Source organism: Archocentrus centrarchus, chromosome 10 (genome assembly GCF_007364275.1).
Source record: "Archocentrus centrarchus isolate MPI-CPG fArcCen1 chromosome 10, fArcCen1, whole genome shotgun sequence".
NCBI classification, from domain to species: Eukaryota; Metazoa; Chordata; class Actinopteri; order Cichliformes; family Cichlidae; genus Archocentrus; species Archocentrus centrarchus.
Genome location: NC_044355.1, coordinates 15,954,626 through 15,978,999, shown reverse-complemented (window position 1 = coordinate 15,978,999; position 24,374 = coordinate 15,954,626). Strand labels below are relative to the sequence as shown.

Genomic DNA, 24,374 nt, shown 5'->3' with positions numbered 1-24,374 from the left:
GGGATACTGAATAGGTTTTCGAGTTGAGCGTTTCAGCACCACAGAAGCGGACAGTGACAGTCACAGGGGCACGCTAATCGATTCTTAAAACAGTCTATTTCTGGCATTTTCTTAGAGAGTGAATGAAAATATGTAAACATTTAAATAACATATTTAATTGATCTAGGTTTTTTTTTTTTTTTTTTTTTTGATCTTCCTAAATTAAAAATTGAAAACAGTCTCAGTAAATCGAACGTTGTGATAAATATATTTTATCATTTACTGATTTTATATGTGTATTTATATGATAGTCATGTATTTCCTGAGAAGAATAAATTGATTTTCCATACAGTGTTTTCAATCCTTCTATCATCTCAGCGCAAAAGCCTTATTGTGTCTTTAACGATGCTGTTCAGTTTCCTTCTCATTGGATGTCAGAGATGGATGCTGCGCACCAATAGCATTCAGAACTGTACAAAGAGATCTACTCCCTCCCCCATGCAGCTTCAGCCATCACAATGCTCAGAGAGGATAGTGAGTAGGTAAATGGCTCGTACACTTGGACTATAAGGTTTAATTGTAATTTTATCTTTAGCTATAAGAACGTATCATTCTAATGGGATATGACGCGCTCTTGGAATACGGATATTGTCTTTACGGGCTCCGTTCCTTGTGGATATTGTGTTTTTTATTGAACCAGGGATGACAAAGAGAAAGGAATACCGAGACTGGCGATGGCAGGCACTTTGGTGGCATCATTTCTTTCTCTTGTGGACTACAGTAAGCGGACAGACTCGTTACAGCATTCAGGAGGAATTAAAACAGGGCTCTGTTGTAGGAAGTCTAGCCAAAGATCTGGGTTTGGGACTATTGGACATTTTTGATCGTAAATTGCGCGTTGCATCTGAGGCTGGTAAGCAGTATTTCAGTGTGGATGCGGGGAAGGGCGAGCTGGTGGTGAACGACAGACTAGACAGAGAAGCTTTATGTGGACAAAGCGCCAGCTGTGTATTGCCTTTGCAAGTGGTCACTGAAGAGCCATTACAGTTACATCGAATTGAGGTGGAAATACGAGATATTAATGACAATTCCCCGCGTTTCCTTTCAAATGAATTGTCTTTAAATATAGTCGAATTAGCATTAGTTGGAACGCGCTTTCCTTTGGAGAGTGCAACTGACCCCGATGTTGGAAGCAATTCACTTAAATCATATACACTCAGTAAAAATGAATGTTTTTCCCTTAGAATTAAAGAAATTGAGGGTGGTAAGACCGTTCCGGAACTTGTTTTAGAAAAGCCTCTAGATCGAGAGAAAAAGTCAGTACACAAAATATTACTAACAGCATTAGATGGGGGAAACCCAGTAAGATCCGGAACCACTCAAATAACCGTAACAGTTCTTGACATAAATGATAATTTTCCGGTTTTTGAAAAGAATCTTTACAAAGTGTCCCTGGGTGAAAAAACTATAAAAGGAGCTGTTGTTATCCAGCCTAAAGCAACAGACGCAGATGAAGGTTTAAATGGCGAAATTGAATTCTCATTTGGTTATCGGACACCAGATTCTGTGTTGTCGGTCTTTGACATTAACCCTTCAACCGGTGAAATTACTCTGAAGGGGGAGTTAGATTATGAAACTGCCAAGTCATATGATATTGATGTAACTGCAAAGGACAAAGGTAGTCCACAAATGGAGGGTCACTGCCGTGTGCAGGTTGATATTACTGATCTCAATGATAATGCACCTGAAATCGTTTTAACTTCTCAGCCCAAGCCCGTACGTGAAGACGCACCGAGTGGCACAGTAGTGGCTTTGATCAGTGCGCGAGACCTTGACTCTGCTGATAACGGTAAAGTAACGTTACAAATTACCAAGGGTCCTCCCTTTGATCTAAAACCTTCTTTTTCTAACAATTACGCACTGGTTACCAGTGGGGCTTTAGACAGAGAGCGTTTCTCGGAATATAATATTGAAATAACAGCCACTGATTCGGGCTCACCTCCCTTGACAAGTAAGAAAACCGTAGCTGTCACCATCACTGATGTAAATGACAACTCTCCTGTGTTCTCTCAGCCCTCCTATAATGTGTATTTAAAAGAGAACGGGTTACCAGGCTCTATACTGTACTCAGTATCAGCATCTGACCTGGATTTTGGTCAAAATGCAAAGATCTCTTACTCTATACTGGACTCTAAAGTGCAGGACGTTTCCGTCTCATCTTACGTTTACATCAACTCAGATAACGGCAGCATCTACAGCATGCACTCGTTTGACTATGAGAAACTGAAGGTGTTTCAGATTCAGGTTCAGGCAAAGGATCAGGGCTCTCCGTCTCTCAGCAGCAATGCCACTGTACATGTTTTTATCCTGGACCAGAACGACAATGTCCCCGCTGTTATTTACCCCTCCTCCGCTGCTCTGGGCTCCCTCTCTCATCAGAGGATGCCCCGCTCCGCTAAAGCGGGTCACCTGGCTACCAAGGTGACAGCCGTGGACGCTGACTCTGGCCATAACGCCTGGATCTCCTACAGACTGGCGGAGGCCACAGACGCCTCTCTGTTCACTGTCAATCTGTACACAGGGGAGGTGAGGACTAAACGCGCTGTGTCCGAGCAGGACGACTCCTCTCAGAGGTTGCTTATAGAGATCAAGGACGACGGAGAGCCGATCCAGTCATCCACAGTGACTGTGTCTATCTTGCTGGAGGACGGTCTCCATGAGCCCATCTTAGACCTCCGACATAAAGCGGCCGAGCCCAGCAAGAAAACTGGGAGAATCACCCTTTATTTGATTCTCTCTCTGGCCTCGGTGTCCGTGCTGTCTCTGCTGACTTTTCTCATCTTAGCGGTTAAATGCATCAGGAGCAGCAGAAGCAGCAGTACTTGCTGCATGAGACGGACCGACTGTGATGATTACAAGAACCCCAACAGAAACCTGCAGATTCAGCTCAACACTGATGGACCTATAAAGTACGTGGAGGTCCTGGGAGGAGACATGTTGTCTCAGAGTCAGTCCTTCAGGTCCTGTATGTCTCCAATGTCAGAGTACAGTGATTTCACTCTAATTAAACCCAGCAGCACCACAGACTTTAAGGAGGTGATCAGTGTGCTGGATGCGTCTTTACCGGACAGCACCTGGACCTTTGAGAGCCAGCAGGTGAGCGGAAAATCAGAAGGGAATTTTGTAAGATTACGCTAATGTCTACCTTGCCTTGATTTTCATTTAGCAGTTCCTTTGCTGTTTATTGCTAACGATCAGTGTAGTACAATAGGTTCCACTGCGCGCGCGTGCGTGTGTGTGTGTGTGTGTGTGTGTGTGTGTGTGTGTGTGTGTGTGTGTGTGTATATATATATATATATATATATATATATATATATATATATATATATATATATATATATATATATATAATAGACATGCTGTCTCTCTCCCTCTCATGCACACACACTACAATTCATTCATACTTCATTTGTGTTATCGTTTTCAATAAGTATAATCAGCTATTATTTCTTGGTCTTTCTGTTAATGAGGTGTCTCAAATATAGAGAGCCTCTCTAATTCGTATTGCCAGTATCTTCAAATTGCCTGCCGTGTGTCGTTTTTATAGAGTTTTAAAAAACTTCTTTTTTTTTTGTAGATTCACTGAACTTTACAATGAAGCCCCTTTTAAACCTTTGGTCGTCTGTGCCACCGTAAACTTACCTAAAGGATAAAGCCGGTTTGGAAACCATGCCCCCATGCGGGGGTAAACAGCATTGCGCGACATGTGGTTGCTGGTTTGACAATAACACTTTAAGGATAACACGAGGATTTTTTTTTTCTTCTCTGTATAATGACTTTTTACTTCAATCTGAGTTAGACTTTTTAAAGCCTCTTCATACTCACGTGTTGTGTTATTTGCCTTTCGGTGTCTTCTCTCACTTTTGAAACGAGAGATTTTATTCGAGTTGATACGCATATGTGGAAGTGAAGTCACTGAAAAGTTTTCTGTGTGTGTGAGAGAGAGAGAGAGAGAGAGAAAGAGATGACAACACTGGTCCAGCCCTGTCTTCCAATGAGAGGGAAGTCCTGTGTTACATCTCCCCGCCCATGAAGGGACTCCGGCGGAGAAGACAGAGCCGAGTGTTTCAGTGGAAGCAGAAAATACTTTGATTTTTTGTTTTTGTTTTTCGTTAAAAGGTTGACGCAATGGTCACTTCAAAACTTCCCATCGCTCTTTTTCTAAAATGGAAATGTTTAGGAGTCTGGACGTCGCGTTTTAATACTATCATGGATGCGCTTCAGTGAAAGAAGTTAGAAACTTTACCGTTCCCTGATCCTCGGAGCACAGTACAATGGACTCTACGCAGAGAAAGTACTCCGGAGGATGGAGGCTGTGGAGAGTTTACTTTTATCTAGCATGGGTCTCCTGTGCGTCCGCTCAGCTCAGCTATTCCGTATCGGAGGAACTAAATCCAGGCTCTGTCGTGGGGAATATCGCTAAAGATTTGACTCTTACGGCTCAGCGGATTGTTCAGAGGAGGCTGCGGGTGGTCTCCGAATCAGCAGTGCAGTACTTTGAGGTAAAGCAGACGACCGGTGATTTGATTATTAAACAAAAAATTGACAGAGAGAGTCTGTGTGATTTGAACTCAGCATGTTCGCTACACCTTCAAATACTTATGGACAATCCTTTAGAGATTCATCGCGTCGTGGTGGACGTTCTGGATGTGAATGACAATGCACCGCAATTTTCAACCAGTAACATTTCTTTGGAGATATCTGAGGCGGCCGCGCCTGGCACACAGTTCCGTTTGGAGAGCGCACGCGACCCAGACGTGGGTACCAACTCTTTACGCACTTATCATCTCGCAGCAAATGACTTCTTTACTTTGAATGTGGAAACTAAAAGTGATGGCCGCAAGTTTCCAGAGCTTGTGGTGAATAAACCTTTGGACAGGGAGAGACAGGCCTTGTTTCGCCTGCTGCTCACTGCTGTGGATGGGGGTCAGCCAGAGAAATCTGGCTCAACACTTCTGCTCATTGACGTTCTGGACGTAAATGACAATGCGCCCGTCTTTGACGAACCTCTAAAGAAAGTTACACTATTAGAAAATGCTGCACTGGGCACTTTAGTAACGAAAGTAAACGCCACAGACGCTGATTCAGGTAGCAACGGGGACATATCATATATTTTTAGTAAATACACGCCGCAGCACGTTCTCAATCTTTTCACTGTGGATTCTAAAAGCGGAGAAATCCGTGTAAAGGGTGTTGTGGATTACGAGGAAATGACTGCATATCACATCACAGTGCAGGCCAGAGATGGTGGCTCTCCTGCTATGGAGGGCTCCTGTAACGTCATTGTTAACGTCATTGACGTGAATGACAACGTACCAGAAGTGAAACTGGTGTCACTGACGGAATCTATCAGAGAGGACTCAGCACCAGGGACCGCCATAGCGTTCATAAACACACGAGACCCAGACCCTGGTCTTAATGGAAATGTTAAGCTAACTATTACACCAGGTTTGCCATTCAAACTCATGTCAAGTTTTGACATGCATTACCGCCTAGTCACTGCTGGAAACCTGGACCGTGAGACTGTCCCAGAGTACTCAGTCGTCATCAAGGCCACTGATGCTGGTTCCCCTCCCCTTTCATCACAAATCAGCTTTGTGGTGAAGGTGTCTGATGTAAATGACAATGCCCCCACCTTCTCTCAGGCATCATACTCCGTGGATATCCCAGAGAACAATGCTCCCAGTGCCCCCATCGCTGCTGTTTCTGCCACTGACCCAGACCTTGGTGAAAATGCTCACATCTCTTATTCCATCCTTCCAAGCATGGTCCAGGGCTCACCTATATCTTCTTATGTCTACATTAACCCAAAGAGCGGTCACATCTACAGTATGCGCTCTCTGGATCATGAACAGCTTAAAGCTTTCCGTATTGAGGTTCAGGCTGAGGATGCCGGAGTGCCCCCACAGACAGCCAACGTCACTGTGCACGTGTTTGTTGTGGATGTGAATGACAATGCACCAGGGATTGTACACCCCTCCTACTCAAAAGATAAAAGATTAGAGCTCAATGTGCCTCCATCTGCCAGCCCAGGGCACCTCATAAATAAACTGGTAGCAGTGGATGCAGACAGTGGGCACAATGCATGGTTGTTTTACTCAATTGCTCCTGGACCAAATGCTGGTATGTTCCGTATTGGGGCGCACACTGGGGACCTCCGCACAGCCCGCAAGTGGACCGAGGAGGAAAGTGGTTCGACTTATGACATTGTGGTCATCATTCAGGATAACGGTGACCCACCAAAGTCCACTTCTGTGAACATTACAATAACTGTGGATGAGAAGGCACCAGCCAATGATGCTCCAGTAATCCCTCACCACACACCCTTCTACCAACGCAACGGGATGCCAGATATCACTTTGTACCTTATCATCTCACTAGCCTGTGTGTCAGCTGTGTCCTTTATCACATTTGTAGTTCTCATGGTGCGCTGCCTGAGGCACCGTGGCCCAGGGCTGGGAGACTCTGATTGCTGCTGCTATGGTCGCCACAGGTCCAGCCGCTACCATCAGAGGCCTAGCAAAGACCTCCACCTGCAGCTCAATACTGATGGACCCATACGATATATGGAGGTTGTGGGAGGTCCCCAGGAGCCACATACACGAACCTATAGGCCGTGCTACTCCACCATATCTAGCCGAAGTGACTTTGTATTTATGAAATCACCCATGCTGAGCCACAACAACACACTCAACATGACACTCAGCAAGAAGTACCTTATGAACTCAGCCAGTGAGGTGAGGGGTTAAGTGGGAGAGTGAGCATATGCTTTTCACTATTAACATGAGAGTTCTGGAAATGCATAAACATCCTAATACATGTCGTTGTTTTGTTATACATTGAAAACGCCTTGAGTCACTTACTATATTTTAAACCATTTGTTTTGTTTTACCAAGAGGACCAGTCTGTCTATGAGGTGAAAGGGCTCTGAGAGTGTTGTTGTTCTGTTAGATAGGTTTGTGAAGCATAAAAAAACATCTTAATATTTAATCAGACTCAAGGCCAGGAAATGTGGTTACTATCTCTGGCTTAAAGCAAGTTAAGTGACAGAGAATGCTGCTATTTACAAAGAAGAAAGCTGCAGTTGTAGAGAAAAAGAAGCTAGCTGGAATAACAAAAGAAGGGGAAAGGGGTAAAACTTAAGTGCTGTTAACAGATGGAGGAGAGAACCAAATGAAAATGGGTACTGCAGAGTTGGCTCGATGGAATGTCTGGGAGATAGAGGGGAACAGGATGAGAGAGGGAGTGAAGGAGAGGAAAAGAGCCAGGAAAGAAAATGGTAAGAAGGGTGGAGGAAGAGAGCCAAAGAATAAAGCAGTAGCCGAAAAACAGGAATTCATGGGGTCAGTGGCCTGACCCCTGACTTCCTGTTATCCTCTGAACTTTTGATGATTGGATCCAGGACTCACATGAGTGAGGTCACTTTGGAAAGTGATCACTGAGGAGTTCAGTTAAAAAAACAAAAAAGATTTTTTCATCTTAAATCTATTTATCCACAGTATTCATCATGTGGCATTTCATAGCTATGTGATGTTGCTTTGATATTTTGATGTTTACCCTTAACTGTTTAATTTTTTTTTTTTTAAACTAATGTTTCTACCCACTCTGTTTTATAAAGACTAGACTGAATTAGGTTGGCCCTGAGGCCAGCAGCGTACAATCTGTCTCTCTGCTCTAGTGACACGTGTGCAATGAGGACAGCAGAGCAAAAGAGATAGACACACAGATAACTGGAAAGGAAAAATGGCTTTATGCACGTGTGGCACAGTGACAGACGGCACAGGCTATAAATCTTTAGAGTACCACTGTGGGTGTTTGTGTGCCTGTATGCATGAGGTTGTGTGTAAAAAGCATCAGGCATGAGGAGCCCTCTAGTACTGTGTAATTTTAGCAGGACCCTGGGGTCTTAGAGCCTTCCCACTGTCCCTCTTTGTATCCTTTATTCATTTGCAGTGTGCTGTATTGGCACACTCTCCTCAATCATTTGCTTGCACAGAAACTTTGCATCCAAATTACGGCATATTAAAGGATGCAAGGCGTTTTGACTCACTGGAAAGTTATCACTTATTTTTGCCATCTTTTCTTGTCACTCATGTCAAGATCTGAATATTACCAGTTAGTATTTTAGTTGTCAAGCTTGTGTGAGTTTATACGGGTTGGCTTGTGTCCTAAGTTGGGCCAAGTGTTTTTATAAATATGCTTTTTTTAATGGATAATAAACCTGTGCATGCGACATGCTGGCTCATGCAGTTCCATGAAATTGTCCTCAGGGTTTGTGTTCAGTTGAGTCATGCTGTTTGTTGAAGGCAGAAGAATATCAAAGTCAAACACTACTCATTGTCCTCTTCTGTTGTGACAGTGCAATGCCTATAGTAAATTAAACGAGTATTGGAGTCTGCAGTTTAGATTTAAATATCCTGATTTCAGCCTTGTTATTTCCATTTCTTCTTTATATATATATATATATATATATATATATATATATATATATATATATATATATATATATATATATATATATATATATATATATATATAGCTTTTATGCACATTACTGTGAGGTAGCTAAGAAATTCAGCCAGAGCCAGATTGTAATTCACTTGGAGATCCTTTAAAGCTCTTTGGCTCAATTCACAGATGTAAGGGAAGCAGACTGACAGTTTTTAAATCTTCCAGGTTTAGTTTGATCATCTTTCTGTGGGATGAGAAGTTGTGCCACAGAGCTGTAATCTCTCTCTTCAGTGGCAGTGTGTCTGAGTAGTCTGTCTGACCTTCTCTCTCTCCCCATGCTTACATTTAACTTGCTCTCAAAAACAAATGGCTTGTGAATTTTTGATAATTTCATTTGTATTTCTGTAGTGACCAACTCATTAAAGAGAACAAATGATAAAGAAACAAGCACAGCTAAAGCTGTTCAGATAATTGCAGATGAAGTCAATTAGATTTTATCTCCGTAAGCCGTTAATAGCTATTACTGTTGGGATTTGTTTTCTCTGGAAACTGTTGTTGTTGTTGTAAAGACATTAACTTAAAACCTTAGCAACACATATCAGTTTGTTGAAAGTCTTCAGTTTGACTTTTTTTTTGTAACTCGAGCAGATAAGAACTGCAGACATATAAAACACCCTAATCTTATGTCTCCTTAAACCTGACCTGCCATAATGAAGCATATAGGATGACATTCCAGTACAGTCTGTTATCCTTCCTTCCACATGCATACAGTGGGATTTGACCTTGAAAATGATCAGTGTTTGTCTGTGCATGTGTGTGGAGAGAACAAGTCACACAGCTGGAATGCTGGGCCTCTCTCTGTGGATGTTTGCTTCCACTCACTGCTGATTTTTTTTTCCCTCCCCACAACTCAGACAGATTTACATGCCCACACACACATAAACATCTCTGAGTCAATTTTTAGACTTTAAATGTCGACCAAGCTCTGCTGTGAAAGAGGATAAGAGTTCATTTTCACCTTCCTTCTCATTTTCACTCACTATAAGTATTTCATGCTGTAATAAAAACAGCTTGTGAGTTCTGGCATTGTGGTTTGTCACGAGGACACAACCAAGCAATGCTGTCTGAATTTGACTTTGTTTTCCTTTTCTGTTATCATCAGCAGGAAAATAATACTGAAACTGAATCCACTGACAGCTATTTTCACTCAACACTACATGCATTGCAAGCTTGTTTAGCAACTGTACTATTGAATAGCCATCAGTTCACACTGGTTCCATCACTTCTTCATCATTCACACTTACTCTACTCTGTCGGTAGTATCTTGAGATGGTCACTTGTTTTGTCTGCATGATACTCAACACTCAGACTGCAGCTGTTTCAACAAACTGTACTTCCCTGTTTGTTCTTGTGTAGTCACTAACATGTATTCCTTCATTTGCCCGTATTCTAACAGATTCTCAATATGCTCTTCATGTGTAGCTATCTTTCAGTTTTCTCTCTTGCTTCTTTCCATCATTCCCTTGGGTAGGATGGCTCTTTTAATAATGCAGCACATCATTCTGCCGGCCTCTCTCTCCGGGGAGCTCTTGTGTCGATTAGGCAGCAGAATCTGGAGCCAAGCCATGGGTCTATTCACCGCATCACTGCACAACAAGAGAGCCAGAGAGAGGGAAAGAGCTAGAGAAAGACATGATGACATGGTCCATGAGGTAGAGATGGACAAAAGTGCAGTGGGGCTGAAGACATTAATAGAGAGTAGCAGAAGCATGCAGAGATGGGAGAGGCTTTTATCATTACTACTAAGTTTTGGTATCAAACTTATTTTATGAGGACTCTCGTTGTCCTCTGTCTCTCAAAGGTCTTGTCAGTGTCATAGCTTTGGTTTGCCTTCATTTTTCCACTTATGAGCTGGTAAGTTCAGTGTTTCAGACTGATCTTTATGTGCACTGTCATCCACTGAGACAATCCTTTCAGATGTAAGTCATTTGGACATCGAGTTCAGCTCCTGGCTGCTTTGGTGCCAAGCTGATTGCCCACTTAAATGATCGTGTTCTCTTTTTGATAATGCCTGTCTTTTTATTTTAGTTTTGAGTCTTTTCATTTTCCTAAGCAGGCCTGTAGTTTTTGTATGTGTGTACGTGTGCGTGTTCCTCTGCACTAGTTTGTGTCCCACTGTGTTTGGGGCAACATGGATGCCTGAAGGTACAGTTATTCACAGCCATCTGTAATCTTTTGATGAGCCTCAATGAAAAACTGAAAAGACGTGCAAAAGGATACATACAGACATACATTATCATACACATGTGCCAACTACAAACCAAGTACCTAAGAACCCTAAATTTCACCTTAGAAACATCTTGCTGCTGTTGCAACAAAACACATATTTCATATTGCATCTTTTGTTCTCTTCACAGCAAAAGCCTCCCAACAATGACTGGCGCTTTACACAGGGACAAAGACCCGGACCTAGCGGGTGAGTAAACAGAGACTCTCTCTCACACACACACACACACACACACACAACTGAAATGCCCAAAAATATCAAGACCATGTTGTTGCTTATCAAGAAAAAAAGAGTGAAGAGGTTGAGAAATGAAAAGGGGGGATGGTGTGAGTGCCGTAACCATAACAACTCGCTGCCTGCAGGGTGCTGATTGTAAAATATTGATGACATTAAAGTCACAAGCAAACATTGTAATGTGACTTTAAATTCCAATCCAGTTGTGATGAATTTCTCGATTCATCTGATTGCATGATTCTGCTCGGTAAGGTTTTGATTCACAGAATCTGAACCTGAAAAGCATCTCTGCCTGTTTCCAGGCTGCGTTATAAAATGGCTGCCGCAGCTTCCACTCCCCCTCCCCCTTCCCTGCTGTTCCTTTCCTCTCTGTGCTCCCTGAGCCTGTGCGCCATCGCTCAGTACTACTGATGAGGGATGGTGACCAGAGCTAGCAGGGGGGATGGGATAGTGCATTTATCTTTCTTGCACTGTCTCCATTTTTTTCTGCCATGTCAGGATGTACTGACCGCTCACTTGAAATGACATTTTTTGACATCAGTTATTTGCCTATTAAATGTCAATTGCGTGGTTTAATTAGTATGTGTGTTGATTGCTTTGTCATTGATATTTGCCCATGTCTTGTGGGCTGTAATAGAGTGTATGCAGTTAGTTTTCACAACACTGATTGCACAGTACATCCTATAAGTCAAGGTTGGTCCCTGAAACACACAGCTCTGTTTTCAGGAAAATGTTGGACGCAAACACAAGCTACTGCAGCTTTAGTAAACCACTGGGACTGTAGATACATTGGACACAATTCATTTTAGTTCTCTATAACTATGTCTTCCATGTCCTGTACTTCAAATGGATGTGACTGATTCAGCATTTTCCAACCAAGATCTAGAGAATAATATCTCCGTATTTTCCTTTCTTTGCAACCATTAGTCAGATACACAGTAGTTCTTTCAGGGTGTATAACTTGTTGTGTTTTTAGTCCCCACATGCCATACGGTACACATATACGATGGACGCCGAAGAATGGGACAAGGTACCAATTTAGACCTAGGCCCTGTATGGTCACGTTCTGTCCTCAGCAGTTGATCAGGGATCAGATTTGCTGCTGTTCAGTGGAAGAGGGACTTGATCAGCTGATAAGGGCAGAAAATGACTAAAATCTTTTAGGTAGTGCACTGCAGTTGAGTGCTGTGCTGTGTGTAGCTGTACCTAACCCATAGCTTCTGTTAGTCTCCCTGAAAGTTTGATGGGATTTGTTGATTGATGTGCATAGGCCACAATGCCTGCTGTGGCGTAGAAAGGATTGTGACACTTTTTTCAGTTTGTGTGCAGTGTTTTGTAGATTTGCTATGCCTTGTATGTGTGCTATACATATAGTTGTTATAGTCCAAGAACTCTTCTTTTCTCTCCTTGTTTGAGACTCGCTAACCATACAGTGTTGCCTTTGATGTATGTCTGTGATGGTTGTAGCTCAACACCACCACATGCAGCTTTTTCATGTGACTTATTAACCAGAGGACAATGAGAACATCTGTCTAGTGACTGATGGTTTAAAACACCTTTTAGAGGTTGAAAAGTTCCTAGATTGCGTACTCAGGAGTCCACTTTGAACTCTAGAGGTCAGCACGCAGATATAACAGATGTTACCATGTATACCATGTGACTTGAGGAATGGGTTTAAATTACATTTAAAGTGCAAGTAAGCAACATGTTTTATGTTTGTTTGTTTTTTTGTTTGTTTTTTTTTGGGGGGGGGGGGGGGGGGGGGGGGGGGGGGGGGGTATTAGATAAAAATAGAATAACATTTTAGTATATTGTGATTCAAGTGGTCCTAAAGGGAATAGACCACTAAATCTCCTCTGGCCTCCTTTGTCAGGATTATAAAATCTGGCCTGTGATGGAGAAAAAGTGAAAAAGTCAGAAAGTAGGACACAGTCGTGCAGTGGGTTAAACAGAGTGGTGTTAGTATTCTGTGTGAAACCAAAATTCAGTATTGACCACTGACTATGTGCTTGTTTTGTTGGAGGGGATTAGAAAGAAGTGAAGACGAGGAGGGGGTTTTTTGCATTTCCTACTGCAGCTTTAATGTCTTGAAGGTTCCCTGAAAAGTGACAAGTGAAGGCATCTATTAAGATGAAACATATCATGTACAGTAGCAGAAGGAAAATGATAGCCCAGTCTGGCCGACTAAGGACATTTTTCTGGACTGCAGTGTACAACCTTGCCCACAGGAAGTGATAATCCTGACCATAGGAAACACTTAAAACAACTGTAGGATATGATAAGAAGAAGAATGCTAATTTAGCATGAAAAGGCACAAAATGGCCACTCTGGCCTTACTGAGGGTACTCCTATCCAGTCTGTTTCTCATTGGCTGCTTGGCACAGGACGTACATGTTTCTCTTCCTCAGTCTCTCTCTGGCACTGAGCTGAAAACCACTTCAGTGTTTTGGCAGTGCAATCTGGCAACCTGTGCTCAAACAGAGCCAAGCTTTTGTGTTAGAACTTCTTTTTCACTTTTTCTCTTAATGTGTCTTTTACTTTCTCTTTATTCCCTGGATCAGACCAATTTGTCAGAGGACTTTTTTTTAGTTAGTTTTAAGTAGAAAAGAGTTTTCTTGTTTACATCCTATGCATTTAACACATTATCTTCTGTGCAAAGGTTTTAGATAACCTGTGACTTTTTTTCAAAACTAATGCCCTGAACATTTTCAAATGTAATAAAGAGGGAAGCAAACATGAAAAACTAAATTAAATCAACATTTGGCTTAATAACACTTTAAAAGAGAAACAGTCCTCCTAAGTACAAGCATCTTGGCTGTATGTTGTCTCAATATTTTCTGTCTGTTCAAGTCAGGCCAGGCTGATTTGCTGTTCAGGGCTGTGTCGGAGCCATAGCATGTTTTGCATAGCTGAAAACAGCTTTTTATGACTCTGGTTATGCATTTGGAGTTGATGTTATGATGCAAAATGGGCCTACAACTCATGTTATTTTCATACGGATATACTGTTTTGCTTTCCCCCCTTTATTAATAATTACTACCTCAGTTTCACTATGTCATTGTCATTTCGAGCTGCACATACCAATAGAATCTTTTACCCATGGCCCTCCACTGAGTGTCCTAAGGGGGTTTATTAGCCCACACAATCAAATAGCCATTGTTTCAACACTCTGAACCACAGTTTACAAGGCTGCGAGTAGTTAAATATTACTTTTTTGTTTATCTGGTGCTAGGGAGAAATTAGCCATACTACTCCCATAATGGTTTTAAACGATGCATGGCTCCTGCACAAGGCTTCTAATGAAGTGAAATGACATTTTATCTATATTTTCTGATACAGTTTACCAGTAGCATGAAGATAACGCTCTGTAGTTGTTCGGCACTAAACTCTGGTGCTTCAAAGATGGAGGCTTATTAGTACTTTAGGAACAGACTAAAACACTGTGACCTAGTTCTCGGTTGCAGAGCTCGTGTAGCTGTGTTACATACATGGGAATAGAAATAAGTAGGTGAGCGTACTCAAATACAGGTCTGCTTTCTCCTCTTTTACCCCCACATGCAAATTGCAGCTTTTAAATAAACCAGCCTTTGAACATGAAGTTTGCCCAGATGGAAATGTTCAGTGCTCACTGAGCGCTGCATGTGCAACTATGCAGACAGCCATTTCCTTAAGAGGTGGGATCATTAAATAAGTTTAATTAGATTTACTAGACGGCACATTGCTCAGGGTCATACTGGTGAGTGTGTGAAAGTTGCACAATTAATGTGTGAACACACATGCTACCATGTGTCTGTGTGCAGACGCATTTACACATGCCTTTACAGTAATCTGTTTAAGAGTGTGCCTGTGTGTTTGAGACACACCCTGTTTTGTATTCTATACATCTTTTGTATTATTTTTGCTGAGCTCTCTTCAGGCTGTGTATTTCACCATCAGCTGCTCTGCTTTACATCATGCTGTCAAGCTAAACACACACATGCATAGATGCACTGTAGAGGGGAAAGCAGTTATTTACATGTGTTCTTTCCTCATTTTTCCCACAGGGCAACTGGAGGACCTGAGGTTGCCATGGGAACTGGCCCCTGGCCCCAGCCACCTACTGAAGCTGAGCAGCTCCAGGCCCTGATGGCTGCAGCCAACGGTGAGTCCTATACCTCGTCATCTCTTTCCTCTTTCCTATTAGCTCATCCTCTCCTTTCCAAGCCTAGTTATTTGTCTTCTTCTCATCGGGGATGCGTAGGAAGTGGTGGTTTGTTTAGCTTCCTGTTTGGTTGGAGGCCAAACAAGCCAGACTCAGTCATTGATAAAGCTCTATCTGTCCACACTAGTATTTCCATGTAGTGGATGTGTGCTAATAAAAACTACAGAGGAGCCTCAGATGATATTCAGACAGTGAACCTAGTATTACTACTCACCGTTTCTCTGATGTAGTAAAGCTGATTTGTTGAATTTAACAACACAACAGTGAGATGTATGTTTCCACTGTACACACTTCTCACACACTTGAGAGATTCTTATATGTTACAACATACATCCTCCCCCCTCCTGTCCTTTCCCTCTGTCCCTGCAGTGACAGTTTAGGCAGCACTGAGACGATTTCACACAGTGAGTCATCTTCAAGTTTTGTCAATGCATGGAAAAGTACGCAGAAAATAGCAGGGCTACCAAGACCAAATGTAGCGACAGGCAAACACAAATTATGCAGAGAGGATGATGGTCGAGGGATGAACTCAGCAAGATTTACTGCCAAACAGAATCAAGTCATTATTTCCAGTGTTATTTCACAACCCCACCCCCCACCCCCACGTGCTTGGACACTGCTCCAAACGCTGTGTGGAATTTTTCCATCGGAGAGGAAATGGCGAGATGGTCATGTGGTGGTAACCTGCATGGCAGACAGACTGAACAATTTGAGCCATCAGGGAGGAAGGAATAAACAGAGCATGTGATAAATACTGAAGGTCATCTTTCCTTTATGCTTAATGTCACTGTGCTGATAAACACAATGCAGGAACAATTCATTTAATTAGGGCACCACTTTGGAGGAGAAGGTAATAAAAAAGTGACCTCTCTAATGACTTTAGCTCCAGCACACTTAGCATTGCAAATGTCATGTGCATGCGTGTGTTTATGGAGGCTGAGATGAACTAGAGAATGGGGGAGGGAGGGTTTGTGTCCCTGGCTCTGCAATGCAGGGGCTGTGGGAGAATTATGGGCTGAGTAGTCATCTCTCTCTACGTCATGCACACACACAGAGAAACAGGGCATGCCTCTTTTTCCTTTTTTTTTTTTTAAAAGGAACACCAAAAACAGAGGAGTATGCTGGAAAAGAAAAAAAAAAACACTTTTTGTATTTATTTATTTCTTTATGTTCATTTGTCCATTTCTTTATCTTCATGTCCTCAATTTTTAGTTTCACTCACCGGCTCTTCATGTTTGCCTTACTATGCTTGAATTTAACCTGATGCTCATACTGAATTTCCCTTCACCCTCTTCTAGAAGCTTTAAAAATTGTTTAATTTTCTTTTATGTCTTTTAATTGCACCGCTTCTGTCAAACTCCAAATGCTTATCTAACAAGTTTCATCCCTCTGTCCTCTTCCTCCTCACCCCTTTTCCCCCAACTTTGTCTCTCTTCCCCCCAGAAGTGAGTGAGGCTACAGCTACCCTCGGGCCTGGCACTATGGGCCTGAGCACCCGCTACAGCCCCCAGTTCACCCTGCAGCACGTGCCCGACTATCGCCAGAACGTCTACATCCCAGGCAGCACGGCCACCCTCACCTCAAACCCCCAGCAGCAGCAGGCCACAGCCCAGCAGGCCACCCAACAGGCGCTGCCCCCTCCTCAGGCCTCGGCCCAGCCTGAGCCCCCCAAGGCTGCCCAGACTCCAGCCTCCAAGAAGAAGTCCACCAAGAAGGAGAAGAAGTAGATGTGAACAGAGAGAGGTGAAGGAATGATCTGATGAGAAATTAACCTTCCACACCCCACCATTAGATATCTTAAATATTGACAGCAAATCACTTGTGACCACATGGATGATTTTGAAAGTTCTTTGAAAGTGTCCTGAGGGCCTCAAAGAATCTGAATGTGTTGAAAGCTGTTAGTGTTTCTAACCTGTGCTGTGCTTAAGGTCTAGTATTGTTCACATAACCTTTGTTGGTAGATATTTTTGGCTGGGTGTGGAGGGTTACTGTCCCCCACCCATTTTTTTTTCTTTTGGCAAAAACAAAAAAACAAAATAAAAACTTGGACAAAGAGATTCAGTGTAAGAACCTTGCTGGGATGACAAGGCTATACGCAGTGATGTATTCTGAAATGAAATGTTAATGTCTTTCATATTGGATTTTCTGTGGACTTTCCTTGGAGGTGGAAAGTCGGCTATTGTAAAGTACGTTAGTTGCCATCCATTAGATTGCTAAATAGGGTCAGCCTCGCTGGATCTTAAAGCATTAAGTCCCATCAAGGCTGTTGTTTAACAGGTATTACAAACTCTTCTGCATGCTCATTAAGGTTCAGACCACATATACTAGTTTAGAATCGCAAACTATGCATTGCAAAAGCAAAGAGAGGACATCTTGAATCTATTATCGTCTGTCCAATCGCAGGTCAATATAATGCACGTGTAGCATTTACTTGACACAAAATGAAAATTACTTTTGTAATCATAGTTTAAGAAAAAAAAAAAAAGATTTTAATCTTCTGATATTTTTATGACCTGAGCATGCACCCAGAGGAAGGGCTGGCAGAGGGTGGGGGTGGCATGGCGCTGTGTCGTGGAGTCACGAGCCATGCTGTCCATATCGGTGGTACAGCAGCAGGGACTGGCTTCTTGTGTAACACCTCCAGATGGGCACAGACATGTCCTGCTGCCCCGCACCCCCTGCCCTCCCCTCCTCACACTCAGCTCGTGTCCTTCCCTCACTCACTGCCCCATGTTGAGAGCCAAACAAAAAGAAATGCACTGTTAGTATTCTAAAGATCCTGTAGGGGTTGTAATCACTTCAGTCTTTAGGGAAACATGTAGATGTGGTAAACTTAAGTGCTTAGGAGATTCTAGACACCTTTCAGGCTTTTAGGGCCTTGATGGAGTATTTTCCTTCACTATCCTGAAGTGCTGAAGAAACGTCTTGATGTGACACAGTATCATGTCTTTTCTTTGGGAGATAATGATTCGATAGCATAGAGGAACTGTTTGTATAAGATATGAAGTCTTTACATTGCCATCCATCCTTCTGTCAGGCTCCTGGCCAGATACAACAGCATGAAAAAAAAAAGGGAGCTTGCAGGCTGGGTTAGGGGGGAGTGGAAGCGGTGCGGTGAGAGGTAAACAGACTGAGGTGGCACCATTGTATCGATCAGGGGGTGGGAAACAACCTTGGCTCTACCCGCTGAATGTACAGAGGAACCACTGTTGACCTGCCCACCCCCCCCCAAACTCACTCAAATGCACTGACTGCGGTAGAGGTCAACAGAGCCAAGCATGGTTGTCCCTGTTGGTGAGGAGATGCCACTCACAAGCCCTTTGAAATCTCTCTCCATTGACACCAATGGGAAACCTCAACCTCTCCACCACTCACCTCTCCCCATCTACTCCCTAGTCCTCTGAGGCTCTTCCCCACTGTAAATAAACACGAGTTCTGTCGATGGTATGAGCCAGGTGTTTGTATAGTAGGGACCACGTCCAACATTTTCAAAATAAAAGTCCCTCTCCACAAGGCGTGGCTTACTACTGGAATGTGTTGCATTTTGTTTTTCAGAAAAAAAAAAAAATAAGAAAACCACAGTTTAAAAAAAAAAAAAACAATATTAAATAAAAAATTTGAGATGTTCTTCAGCAGTTTGTGTTGCAATGTAGTAACTAAGCACCATGGAAGCCAACTAACACTTAAGTGTAAATAAATGAATTAAAGATAACTTTAGGTAAGTAAAAGAAGTGACACACGTAGACTAGTTAACTTGTGGTATGTGTTGCGCATATTTTTGTGTTTATTTTCTCTCTACTATCTTTTATCACCCTGTAAAGAAACAAAACAACAAAAAAAAAATATGGAAAAGTTTCTATCCTTCTGTAACCTCTTAATGTTCCTTTGCGGTGATTTTATCTTGTGCATTTGTGAAAGAATGCCTCTCATTCTCTTTCTGTCCATATGAACAAATGATTAGAAATATTATATATGTGTAAGTCCGTCCGCTGCTGAATTAATCCTACTCTATCCTGCTGTATTATCTTTCTTATCAAATGCTTAGCCCCCACGCTATACCCCCGTGTTACTCTCTTATTTTTATGCTAATATTTATATTGCTGTTTTATTTTCTCTTGAACACTGACATTTCAAATAAAAAGATTCATTTAAAAAAATACTTGTGTGTGTTTGTGTTAATGCTACTGTGTCTAATTTTTCTCACAGATGAGTGAGGTAACTGAGCATCATTTACACTGTTAATAATATTAATTTCACTCACATGCAAAAAAGCATTAAAAGCTATACGATGCAGTATGCTGTGTATTGAAGTCTTTCTCTGAGTGTTTTTAACTGTGTGGCAGCAGCGCTACTAATCTAACCTCTGAAGCTTTTTTTTTCTTTAACTTCAGGTTCCTTTAAGAGACAAAATATGAAGCTACAAAATATTTACAGGAACCAACATGTTCCATCAAAAACATGTTAAACTGAAGATATGAATTTGGCTCCTTTTTTGATAGGATTCACAACTGCATCTGCCAAAAAAATCATTGCATGTAAGCTGTATAATGTGTAATCTTTTACTTAGAAAGGGAAAAATAAAAAGCATCTAATCACAGCATAATGGTTAAACATAGGGGGAAGTAAATGTGTAGGTATGCATAGAGCTCATTCTCTAAACTCTTCAATTCAAGGATATTAGAGCTAAATGTTCTTCTATCTTTCCTCTTGCAGAAGTTGGGGACACTGTAGAGAACATGTCAGCCTGCTTATGCTCTTTGGGCCTTTCAAGAGATCTTACACAATAACACATGTCTCTATAAATAGCCCATGGGACGTCAAAAGCAAAACAAAAGGAGCAGGATTTAGCTCACTGCTGCAGTTGTTAGGGGATGGAAGGAGACCCTGACTGAGAAGTTGGAGGGATAGAGAGGACGTGAGAATATAAACTTTTACATTCACATCATTGTCCGTGAATCAGATGTGACGTCCACTCTAACACCAGCTAATGTGGTTTTTCTGAGTCAGGGTTACTGCCTGAAGATCATGGAAGACCAACAACTATTAGAGTTATTTAAGCATACCTGAAATGACAACAGCAATCCAGCTTTTCCACACAGCAACATTCCAGCATCAATCACTGCATATTCACATCCCCAAAATGGCTGTCTCCTTTTGACACTTTCTTCTTGTGATATATGGTTGCCACAGTAACCGCCAGCCCCAGCGCTGGATGCTTTGCTCAGTTCTACACATTTTCATTAAAGATCTATGCAGTGACCATTGTTGGCTCTGCTCGGGGCCTGGCTGAGCTGAATGACCTGCAGAAAGATAAACATATTCAGCAATTAGTCAAACCTGGCAACAGAGCGAGCCATATGCAGGGAACATGGCAGAGCCGAGTGGAGAATATCCCACACACAGACACAAGTAGATGAGTCAGAGGTGATAAGGCACTGTGGGTTTGTCCCCATTTGGCGAGATAAAATATGAGTTTCCATTTGAGAGCCAATTCTGGTTAACAATCGAAGGAAACTGAAGTGCTGTTCATATGAATGCATAATGCATATACAATTAGGACTTAAAATAGCTTTATAGTCTCTCTGTCAGCTGATGTTTGTCATCCTATGACTCATAGAGACTCCTGTTGTCCTGACTGTCCCCATGTGTCACAAATTTCCCCAAGGGGAGACCAAAAAGAATGGGAAGATTGTTCTGTTGCCCCCTCTATGTCCCCCACCTCATCTCGCTTAATTAAACACATTCCTGCTGATTATACACACACACACACACACACACACACACACAGATACTCACAACAGAGTGACACACAGTTACATTCAGGCAAAAATCTTCAAACCAGTGATATATGGCAGTAGCAGACTAGAACCTGACAATGGCCAGCCTTTGTGCGGTAACAACATTAGTCAGACAGCCTGAACACAAAACAGAAGACCAGGCTTCGTCATATCCTCCGTGTGACACATGCACATGGAAGCAGAGATGTGGCAGCCCCACCGAGACACTTACACACCAGACATTCAAAACACACCCCCAAGCAAAAGTGCTGTAAATCAAGTTTCCTAAAAATTCTTATAATCATAACATTTATTGTCATTTGTGTTGACTCCCATCACATTACTAGAACAGAAAGCTGAGGTTCCTCACTTCCTTCTCAGTGTGGGAGCTGCCAGAAACTTCCCACACAAGTAAACAAGGATCCCATTTCAGGCCAAGGAAGCCCTAATCAAAGTGAGGAAAGAAAAGGATGTGACGTAATGGGTTGCTAGTGGCGGGACAGGAAGTGAGTTTCCGCGCCTGTTTTACTGCTTTTTTTTTTTAACCTCACAGTAGTGAAGTGAAAGGAAGGAGTCCTCCCCCTCATCCTCCTTCACTGGCTTCCTCTCTTCTTCCTTCCCTGCCCCCCTCTCTCACTCCAGCAGCTGTCTCTGCAGATGTAGGGTCACCACATGTTGCTTAATCTGGACGTTAGCTGGGAATAACCTGGCATGAAATATATACATATATCAAGGAGCCATCATAAGCAGGGTCTAAATCCAAATGACACACTTATTAAAAAACTGCATCTGAAAGTTTGAAAGACAACAGCAGATTAATGTTATTTTTTCTTGTGCAGTGCAGAGTCAGAGAGAGACTGCTGTTTTTTAGGATGAATGTTCCTTATAAAAGATTAATTGAGAGAAAGGAATGGAAAGTTCTTTTTTCTGATGGCACACTCAGCCAGCTCCAGAAATAACCCCCAATGATTTGTCACACACATTTCATCTTTGTGCCTTGGTAAAAACAAATATCCCACAAATTTTCAAAGAGTCTGTTTTCATTTATTATTTCAGCTGAAAGGAATACATCCATCAGGCAGTGTTAACAGGGAATTTGCTGCTCTTAGGCTGAAAGAAGAAAGGGAGGCCATTGAGAAGGAGCATTGGAGCACTGGAGCCTGAACGTTGCTAAGGCTAACACTATCCTGATTTAAAGAGATGCAGCAATGTGATGGCTGCTGGCTTGACTAAATCACAGAGATGGAGCTGTAGCAATGTAGAGGAAGAATACAATGCTCCCTTTCAAAGCTGCAAACCCTTTTTCTCTTCATCTGAAAAGCCCCCTCTCTCCTCTTCTCTCTCTCTTTCTCTCCCCTCATCTTCTTTGCCAAGTGTTCTTGCTCCTGTTTTCTCAGCTGGGAGGATGGAAATGAGACAGTGGGGAGACAGGAATTGAGAAAGGAAAGACAGGCTGAAGGAAAGAGAAGGTTGATATTAGGCTGATACAGAGACTGGGTTAATTGCTTTGTAAGCCAGAGAAAAAGAAAAGAGATAAGATGGTAAATGGACTAGTTCTTATATAGCGCTTTTCTACTCAGTCAGAGCACTCAAAGCACTTATACAACCTGTTTGCATTTACCCATGCACTCCCATTCATACAAGCACTTCCATTTTTATGAAGCTAAGTGCTTTTAATTACCTAACATTCACACACATTCATACTCCGACAGAACGGTCGGAGAGCAACTTGGGGTTAAGTATCTTGCCCAAGGATACATTGGCATGTAGCCCGGAGTAGCCAGGATTCGAACCGCTGACCTTCCGATCAGTAGGTGACCTGCTCTACCTACTGAGCTACAGCCACCCTGAGGACTGCATCAAGTCAAGGGTCACAAACAACCTAAAATGAGAAAGTGCAGTTTGGTTTCAATTTCCCCAAAAGGATGGAATAGTGTGTGCATGTGTGTGTGTGTGTGTTTTAGGAGATCAAAAGCTTCCATCTGGTGCAAAGTGGTTTGAGGGCATTCTCTACCCCCACCCTGTCTCTACACAGTCTAACGCAGACATGCACACAAAAACAAACATATTAAAAAAATAATACTCTCCAGCATAACCCCAATCCCTTTTTTACAACCATACGCTCCATAAGCAGCCCTCCTCCCCAGTCTTCCTATGCAGCTACCACACCCCCAGCACAGTGCAAAGGATCTAATTCATTGCCTCCACCAGCTGCGGTTGTCATGGTAACAGAAAATTCCAGATTTCCATGATGAGAGCAGAAACAGAGAGGAAACCAGAAAATTTAATGTTTAAGGTTTCAACAAAGAAGCCACTTCACTCTTTGTTGCTTTCATACATCCTTACTGCTTCATTAAACACTGCTACTATAGAGAGGTGCGTGTGCCTGTGTGTGTGTGTGTGTGTGTGTGTATGTGGGGTTTGGCACAGCTGCATGTAAAGGATGTTGTGCAGCATGTATTAGATTTTATACATACCAGGACATTAGCTGAGGAAGTTAAGTAAGTAAGTAAGAGAGAGTGTGTGTGTGTGTGTGTGTGTGTGTGTGTGTGTGTGTGTGTGTGTGTGTGTGTGTGTGTGTGTGTGTGTGTGTGTGTGTGTGTGTGTGTGTGTGTGTGTTCTCAAAGGTCAGACATGCTGTGAATGCACAGCTCCCCCAGACATGCAGACACTGACACAGAGGCATGTCGACAACTCAACGCCATGGCGACAGGTGTTGCCGCGGAAATGGTGCAGCTGCTGCATGGATATTTCAGGCTAATAAGCGTGCATCATTTAGCAAGTCTCTACTTTCCCTCCCCTCCTCACTGCACTGCTCCGTCCCCTGAACTGCCCCTTCAAATTATCCCCTTTCCAGTATTGTTCAGAAAATATGTTAAATTAAGAGAGAATCTCATGGTCTTCAGGAAGCACACAAATCCACAAATTCATTGCACATGCAGGCAATAATGTGCACACAGGCACTAACTTGCTCATGTCTTGAATTGCTGTTGGTCATAACAAGGTGAGAAACCATATGCTTTCTGTCTGAAACTGACTGGGAAACAAACAGCAAAGTGTCAAATTCACCCACTAATATCAAGCACTGGTCATTGAGCTGAATGCTTTCACTTGTGGAAATCCCACAAACATCTGCAGAATGAGCAGACATGCAGTCACAATCAAAATCCCCAACAAAGAAAAAGAAGCTTTAGACTGTGGGAGCACAACAGCACACACACACCAGAAATTGAAATTATGAGAATGTAGCATATTTGTGAAACTCTAGGGAAAAACAAACTGGGCTTCAATGCATGAAATCAACAACTGGGATCATGGGAATGTTTTAAGAGCTGTATCTCATGTTTTGACAGTCATCTAAATGCCATCAGTGATGGTGGGACAC

At 42.4% G+C, this 24,374-nt stretch overlaps 1 protein-coding gene across 50 annotated transcripts in view; it reads left to right on the top strand.

The window, feature by feature from the left end:
- LOC115786625 (protocadherin gamma-C5-like) overlaps window positions 1-19,369 on the top strand; it is a 365,072-nt gene extending 345,703 nt beyond the window's left edge. For 25 of the 50 annotated variants that reach the window (XM_030738919.1, XM_030738920.1, XM_030738912.1 and 22 more), the window contains exons 2-4: window positions 10,908-10,966; window positions 15,055-15,152; window positions 16,656-19,369. In XM_030738919.1, coding sequence (XP_030594779.1) covers window positions 10,908-10,966; window positions 15,055-15,152; window positions 16,656-16,939 — 441 coding nt within the window. In that variant the 3' untranslated portion in view covers window positions 16,940-19,369. Of the gene's footprint in view, window positions 1-527; window positions 3,136-4,027; window positions 6,777-10,907; window positions 10,967-11,987; window positions 12,042-15,054; window positions 15,153-16,655 lie in introns of those variants that run through there. The other 25 variants (XM_030738900.1, XM_030738897.1, XM_030738888.1 and 22 more) reach the window with 6 other exon arrangements.
- The last annotated feature ends 5,005 nt before the right edge of the window (window positions 19,370-24,374 follow it).